Below are 8,222 nucleotides of genomic sequence, written 5' to 3'. Positions count from 1 at the left end.
CAGCCCTTGCTGGCCCCAGGGGCTGATGGCATTTGTGCTCCCTCAGGTTCATGTCCCCACAGCAACAGCATGGGGGTGCTCCCCCGCTCTGTGCAATGCAAACAGGGGCTCCTGAGCCAGTGCTGCCGTGTCTGTGGCTGCAAGGATGGGGCACCTGTGTGAGCTGGGGGAGAGGCCAGGGCTGCAGAGGGGGGATGTTGTTGGCAGCTCCATGAGGACGCTCTGGGACGCTGCCCTGGGCTGTGCAGCGCACTGGGGATGGATCAGCCCCTGCTCTGCTGCTCCTTCCCGTCTGCCCCAGGGCCCTTGCAGAGCCCCAGCCATGCTGTTTGCCCCCAGCCTGCCCACGGCCAGCCTGGGGCTGCTCACGGGGCTTTTCTGTGCTGAGCATTGGCCTGGGCGTGTTCTTGAGAGAGCCTGGGCAAGGAGCCTGGAGCCCCCAGGCCCTGGGCTGAGGCGTCAGCGCTGCCCCAGCAGTGCCCATGGCCTGTCCCTGCTGCAGCCCTGGCACTGCCACCCCCAGGGCTGTGCCTGGCCCCGAGAGCACTCAGGCCCTGCAGCAACACCAGGGCCACCAGGGCAGCGGGGCAGGGCCACGGCAGCAGCACTGGCAACACCAAGTTGGCACAATCAATGGCATCAATTTGTAGAAAATATTTAAAATATAAAACAAAGATAAAGAATCTCCAAAATGAAACTAACAAGAAGTATTGAAGGTTATTTTTATTACAAGTGATTGGCAGAAACTGGCCAGCAGTTTAATGCTTCTGAAACCATCCAGTCATCAGTCTCTCCACTCCAGCCTTGAGCTCCTGGTTCCTCAGGCTGTAGATGAGGGGATTCAGAGCTGGAGGCACCACTGAGTACTGAACTGACAGGGCCAGATCCAGAGATGGGGAGGAGATGGAGGAGGGTTTCAGGTAGGCAAACATGCCAGTGCTGAGGAACAGAGAGAGCACGGCAAGGTGAGGGAGGCAGGTGGAAAAGGCTTTGTGCCGTCCCTGCTCAGAGGGGATCCTCAGCACAGCCCTGAAGATCTGCACATAGGAGAAAACAATGAACACAAAACAACCAAAAGCTAAACAGGTAACAAACAATGAAATCCAAATTTTTCTGAATGTGGAGTGTGAGCAGGAGAGCTTGAGGATCTGGGGCACCTCACAGAAGAACTGGCCCAGGGCATTGCCATGGCACAGGGGCAGGGAAAATGTATTGGCTGTTTGCAGCAGAGCATTGAGAAAGGCACTGGCCCAGGCAGCTGCTGCCATGTGGGCACAAGCTCTGCTGCCCAGGAGGGTCCTGTAGTGCAGGGGTTTGCAGATGGACACGTAGCGGTCGTAGCACATGATGGTCAGGAGGAAAAATTCTGCTATGATAAAGAAAAGAAAGAAGAAAACCTGTGCAGCACATCCTGAGTAGGAGATGTCCCTGGTGTCCCAGAGGGAATTGTGCATGGCTTTGGGGACAGTGGTGCAGATCATGCCCAGGTCGCTGAGGGCCAGGTTGAGCAGGAAGAAGAACATGGGCGTGTGCAGGTGGTGGCTGCAGGCTACGGCGCTGATGATGAGGCCGTTGGCCAGGAGGGCAGCCAGGGAGATGCCCAGCAAGAGGCAGAAGTGCAGGAGCTGCAGCTGCTGTGTGTCTGCCAAAGCCAGCAGGAGGAAGTGCCTGATGGAGCTGCTGTTGGACATTTCTTCACTCTGGGCATCATGGACTGTTGAAAGAAGTCATTGACAAAGTGTGATCAATTGCTTTGAGTAAATTCTATGTATTTTATTTCGAATCTCTCCCAAATCACCACTCTTCCTGTAAGGGAATTTTGCTAAATCTTTTGGATTTTGAGTATGTGCTGCTGAGTTCCTGCTACATCTTTAGCACTGCTCTCAGCCTGAACACTTGGGAGATCCAATTAAAACAGGGCTCCCTGTGCCCCACTGAATTCAGTGCTAGTCCCCACACAGGAGTCTGTTGAATATTCCAACTCGTCTGTTTCAGGGTGCCTGCATTTAAAAATTTATTGAAAAATAAAGTGGACTTTTTGAACACTCGATTTAAAAATAATTTTCTCGAAACCCTTCTCTCTTTCCCAATGCAGCTGGACAGGATGGGATACCAAGGGTTGGTCTGGCTCTCTGCTGCCTGCAGTTGTGCCTACTGGGAGCTGTTTCTCTCTATCCAAGCCCTGTCCCTGCCAGTGCTGCCTGAGCCCAGCCCAGCCCTGGGGACTCAGCTCTGCCCTGCAGACCCCTCCCAGCACAGGGCACTGCCCAGGGGCATCTCCCTGGCAGCAGGGCCTTAAGGTCAGGCCAGACAGAGATGCTGCAAGCCAAGGTGCTGCTGCTGCTGCCTGTAGGGAGAGGAGGTTGAGGAGGCTCTTTCTGAGGGAGAGCTGAGACCCATCTGCTGATGCCCAGGCTGACAGTGCAGGAGTGTCAGTGACACAGCCAAAGCTGACAGCCCCTTTCCCTTCCCTTTAGGATAAAACTGAGAGCAGCCCTGGCCATGCAGCACCATCTCCAGAGCAGGAGGAATCTGCTCTGATGGGGGTGGCTCCTTCCACCTCCAACTTCTCCCCTGCAGCGTCCATGGGGAGCTGCCAGGAAGGCTGAGAGCTGCCCCTGGCAGGTGGCACATGCCCTGGGCTGGCCAAGAGCCCTGAGGGCTGCAGGAGCTGCTCTGCAGGAAAGCCCTGGGCAGCCCTGGCTGCAGCCCCAGCTTCAGCCCCTGCAGCCGTCCCTGGCAGCAGGAGCCGTCCTGCCCTCTCCCTCTGATGGTGCCCAGGGCAGCCTCGCTCTGCAGCACATCCTCCTCCTGCTCCTGTGTCACAGAGAAACTGGGATAGTCCTCCTGACACATCCCCCAGGCTGTGGGCTGTGCTGGCTTCAGGAGATCCCTCCAGGAGAACAGGGGACATTGCCCTGCACCCACACACTCACCATGCACAGGGCTGTGAAGATCTTTCCCCAAGTAAAGTCTCAGCTCAATGTCTTCCCAATCCTGATTGCCTTCAGCCTGTCTCTGCCTGGCTCCTGTCCCCTCAGTGCCTGCAGGCAGAGCCCTCAGGCCTGCTGGGCTGGGAGAGGAGCTGGTGCTGGGAAGAGCTGTTCCTTTAAAGCTCAGCAACACAGATACAGCCAAGGACTTTAATGAGCCTCTTGGGGTTTTGGTGTTGTTTACATCACACTCAGTCCCTCAGAGGGTGTTCAGAAAACTTCTCAAGAACTCAAAATTAAATTGAAACTCTGAACTTTCTTGAAGTTTTAATGGGTTCCACTGAGGGAGACGACTGAGAAAGTGTCCTCAGGCTCCAGCTAGAGCAGATCACTGGAGGCAGTGATGACAGCTGGGGACAAACAAGGCAAAGGTGTCTCTGGTGCTGAACAAAGCTGGATGTGTTTGAGGAATGCCAAGGGCCAAGGCCTGAGCCCCAGCCCCTGGCCAGGCAGATGCTGTCCCTCCCTCCTTGCTCAGGGCTCTTGCCGCGATGGGCACTGGCATGTGGGGATGTGCAATGGCAAGGGCAGGAGCATGGGGCGGCCCCTGCCAGGCTGCTGAGCAGGGACAAGCAGGCAATGAGGCCCCAGGCCTGCAAGGGTCACTTGTCTCCTGCTCCTGCCTCAGGCCCAGGCCCAGCAGCCATGGCCAAAGTGCTGCCCTGGTTGGCTCTGGCAGGGCTGTCTTGCAGCTGCTGCACATGCCTGTGCCCTGTGCAGCCCAGGCTGTGCTACGGTGTCCCTGCCCTGCGCCTCTGTCCCTGCAGGCTGTCGGCATCCCCCGGCTGCCCCACCTGGCTGGGCCCTTCCTTTGCTGACAGCTCTGCCTCCTGCCTGCCTCTGCCTGCCCACACAGAGCATTGGGTTGACCCAGACTCCTTCTGGGAGATGTTCTGCACCATAGCCCTTCCCTGGGAGGAAAATTCCTTTCTCTTCGTGTTCTGTCTGGGCCTCCCCAGCTGCATTTGTGATAAAATTTCTCTATCTGGCTCTTTCCCACTATGGAGAAAAGCTCCACCATTTCTGACTCCCACTTTTAAGCCCTGCCAGGCCTCTCCTGTTCGTTCCTCAGTCTCTTCACAACACAGACCAGGCACAGCAGCCTCCATATATGGGTTATCTTCTCTTGGCCTGCAAACCCCAGCCTGGGAGATCTTTGAGCCATCTCCAAGGTGCTTTCAGATGAAAACATTCTGCTCATAGTGTTGGAATGTATCACAAGTGCCCAAGGCCAGGCTGAGGTGTCTGTCAATGGCAAGATTATGTCTGGGAGCAATCCTGGGATAGATGGAATTTTGTCAGCCAAATTCCAGTTTTTTCCATGGCCCCTGGACAAGGCCATTTTTTTTCCATAGGAAGGAAGGCACAGAGCCCTGTTGCTTCTGAGGTAGATGAGATGTGATCACTAGAGGCCAACGCCAGGCAGACCTGGCAGGTTTTTTTCTGGGTACTTTTCCCTTGCCTACAGGAAATTTTTCAGGGGGGAGTACCAATTTTGTCCACGGGTGTCTGAAAAGAGAGACAGTTCTTTGCATAGGAAGGAAAGCATGGAGCCTCAGTGATTCAGGAGCTGATAAGAGGCAGCCCTCAACATTCCAAGGTCAGCTGGACCTGTCAGGTGGCCCCTGGGAGGCCAAACCAGCCAGACCTGTTCCATGTCCCCATGGTTCCAGAAGGCCCTGCAGTGTCACAATGTTCTCCTTGCTTCTGCAGTGTCACGATGGCCCCGTGCTTCCATGAGGCCCTGCAGGGTCACAGTGGCCCTTTGGTCCCGTGAGGCCCCATAGTATCGCAATGGTCTCCATGATTCCATGGGGCCTTGCAATTCCACAATGCTCTCCCATGGATCCACGGTGTCCTGCAGGATCACAACGGCCCTTTGGTTCCATGAATTCCCACAGTGGCACAATGGTCTCCACAGGAAGCAAGCAACTGAGTCCCAGTGTTGCAGGGGCAGATGAGAGGCAGTCACCAAAGGCCAAGGCCAGCCAGACTTGACTGTGTTGGCAGAGTTTTTCTGGGAGAAATCCCTGGATATACAGAATTTTAGAGGTAGGATCCCATCTTTGGACATGGACAACTGGACAAGAAGGATGATTCTTTTTCATGGGAAGGAAATAATGGAACACCATTGTTTTAGGGGCAGAAGCAGAGGCTACCTGAGCCACAAGCCAGACACACCTGTTTGTCCTGGCAGCTTTTGTCACAGAGGAATCCTTGTATATACAGAATTTTCTGAGGCTGAATCTCAATTTTGACCATGGACACCTTGACAAGAATGACAGTTCCTTTCCATTGGAAGGAAAGCACCAAGCCCCAGTGTTTCAAGAGCATGTGAGAAGCAGCTCCCAAGAGGCCGAGGGCAGCCAGACCTGTCTGTCCTGGCAGCTTTCACTTGAGAACAATCCTTGGATGGACGGAGTTTAGGAGGTGGAGTCCCAGTTTCGACTGTGGGCACCTGCTTGAAATAGATGGTTTTTCTATAGGAAAAAAAGCATGAACTCCAAGTGTTTTGGAAGAAGATGAAAGGTGGCCACCATAGGCCCAGCCAGCCAAACCTTTCTCTCTTGGCACCTTTCATCTGGGGGAAATCCTTGGATGTAGGGAATTTTGGAGGTGGAATCTCAGTTTTGGCTGTGGGCATCTGGCTAGGAAGAAGAGTTCTTTTCATTAGGATGGAAAGCACAGAGCCCCAGTGCCTCAAAGGCAGATGAGAGACAGCTCTTCAGAAACCAAGGCCAGCCAGACCTGAGTCTCCTGGAAGCATTTGTCTGGGAGAAATCCTTGGATACAGGGAATTCTGGAGGTGGATTCCCAACTTTGGCCATGGGTGCCTGGATGTAAAAGATGCTTTTTTCCCTAATGAAAGAAAAGCACATGGTCCCAGTGTTTCAAAGGCAGATGAGAAGTGGCCCCTGGGTGGCCAAGCCAGCCGGATCTGTCAGTCCTGGCAGATTCATCTGGGAACAAACTTTGCATATATGGAAATCTGGAGGAGGAATCCTGATTTTGGCCATGGACACCTGGAGGAGAAGGACAGTTCTTTCCACATGGAGGAGAGCCCAGAGCCCCAGTGCTCCAGGGGCTGATGAGCAGCAGCTCTCAATATGCCAGGGTCAGCTGGACGTGTCCGGTGGCCCCCAGGTGTCCCAGCCAGCCAGGCCTTGATGCCTTGAGAGGCTGCCTAGAGCAGAGGCTGGACAGTGTTACAGGAGTAAAGTAGGGATTTATTAAAAGGCCTTCAAAGGATACACCTGGGACAGTACAAGAGCCCGGCTGAGGGTACACCCAAGATGGACAATGGGTCACACATTTTCACACTTTTATAAGCTTTGGTCCATTTCCATATTGGGGTTAATTGTGCCAATTACAGCTTCAGGTTGTGAAGACCCATCCTCCCAGTCTGCTCTGCTCAATTCACTGTTTGCACTTTTTGGGCCTGAAGCAGCAACAGTGTCCTTGGCTCTCCTAGGTTTCTAGGTTTCCTACTCCAGTTATGGAGAAATATTTCAAAGAGCTTTTAAAAAAATGCACTCCTATTTTAATGGGTGTATTTCATTACTGCTCTCTTTGGAGCAGAGACAATTTCAGCATTCTGTGATTGATATTGATCCAGGGTCTCTCCTCAGCAGCTCTGGCCTGCTCACAGAAGCTGTGCCTTGTGCTCTGACCCAATGTGGACAATCTTGCTCCACATTGCCCAGCCCCATCCTGTCTGTCCTCACTCCCCTGGGACCTGATGTGCTTGCAGAGCTGGCTGCACTCAACTTAAGAGGGGTTTTCCCTTTGTGTATTTTTTTAAGCAATCTCAAACTCCTGAATTTCCCCACTGAAAACATACACACTTCTCAGTTGTGTGCCAAGACCAAGTTGCCACAATAATATTTCCCTTACCCAAGGCAGAACTGTGCATAAAATGTTTTAGACTTTTGCACTCCATGGTTCCATGAGGCCTTGCTCTGTGACAATGGACTTTTGGTTCCACGAGGTTCTGTACTCAACAGTGGTATCCTTAGTTCCAAGTGTCACCATGGCCCTTTGGTTCCACGGGGCCCCATTGTGTCACAATGGGCTCCATGATTCCATGATGAATGCAAAAGCTTTGCATAAACAATGAGCAACACCATGGTCTCCTTGGATCCGCATTGTCGCAACGAACAATGGGTTCCATGAGATCTCAGACTGTCACAATGGATATTTGGCTCCACGTGGCACCTCTGTGTCACAAAGGACCCTTGGTTCTATCAGGCCCCACAGTGTCACAGGGGTTTCCTTGCTTCCATCTGCCCCAAAATGTCACAGTTTATCACAAATGTCCGGTTTATCTCGGCTGTTTGAGGGGCCTGGAAGGCCCGGGGGTGGCCTTGGGGCAGCCCGCGTGTTGAAGGACGAGAAGAGGCTTCAGTTCTTCTTTCTGGTTTTATGTTTATTAATTGTTTATCTAAAAGATGTTCTTTCAGCCTAACAAAGATCTGCTCAGCAGTCAGCCATGGGCACACTGTCTCCCTCCGGGGCAGGCACCTATCTTTATACCCATTGTGACGTGTACAATATTTATCATTTTTCCCCAATACCATCTACTCTCATTGCTGGGTGCACTCTCAGTAATAACCAATCCAAGAGTGCCACCGTGGCCAAAGAAGATGGAGGAGAAGAGGAACAGAAGGAGGACAGGACACACCCCAATTCCTCCATCTTACTCCTCTAAACCCCCCTGTACATAAATCCTAAACCCTGTGTCTCACTCTCTAATTAACTAATCCCTTCACCATTCACCCGGTGAAGCCCTCATCCTTGTCGTCTCCTGTGCAGGGTTAAAGTCCAGCCACCAGACACTTCTGGCAACATTCCAGGACTCCCGAGACCCCCAAGCTGGTCTCGGAGGCTCAGCATCTTAGGACTGAGATCTTGAGATCCGACATCTCCCCCTTCTGTTTGCCCCAAGAAAACCTCTTTTACAATCCGATTCATGGCATCTGGGACGACATGGATGAGGACTAGGAGAGCTATTACAATATAAAATCCTAAACTATTAAAACATAAAATCCTACCCTTAAAATTCTTCTCCAAATGGGAGAAATGTCAAAGAAATCTGCCCTTAAAATTCCTCTCCAAATGGGAGAGATGTCAAAGAAATCTACCAGCTGATCAATATATGATCCTTTGTCAGTTTCCCCTGTAATAGGTAAATTTACCCCATTGCCTATTGCAATTCAAGATCCCAAGGAG

The 8,222-nt window shown here is 52.6% G+C and overlaps 1 protein-coding gene across 1 annotated transcript; it reads right to left on the bottom strand.

The window, feature by feature from the left end:
- Nucleotides 1-758: 758 nt before the first annotated feature.
- Nucleotides 759-7,139, bottom strand: LOC141726625 (olfactory receptor 14J1-like). Its single transcript, XM_074531575.1, has 2 exons — nucleotides 7,118-7,139; nucleotides 759-1,369 (listed from the first exon to the last, which is right to left on the bottom strand). Exons 1-2 carry the CDS (start codon nucleotides 7,137-7,139, stop codon nucleotides 759-761), a joined length of 633 nt encoding a protein of 210 aa, XP_074387676.1.
- Nucleotides 7,140-8,222: the final 1,083 nt, after the last annotated feature.

Source organism: Zonotrichia albicollis, chromosome 37, assembly GCF_047830755.1.
Source record: "Zonotrichia albicollis isolate bZonAlb1 chromosome 37, bZonAlb1.hap1, whole genome shotgun sequence".
Classification (NCBI taxonomy): domain Eukaryota; kingdom Metazoa; phylum Chordata; class Aves; order Passeriformes; family Passerellidae; genus Zonotrichia; species Zonotrichia albicollis.
The sequence above is the reverse complement of the archived record's forward strand: the minus strand, read 5'-3'. Positions and strand labels throughout refer to the sequence as shown.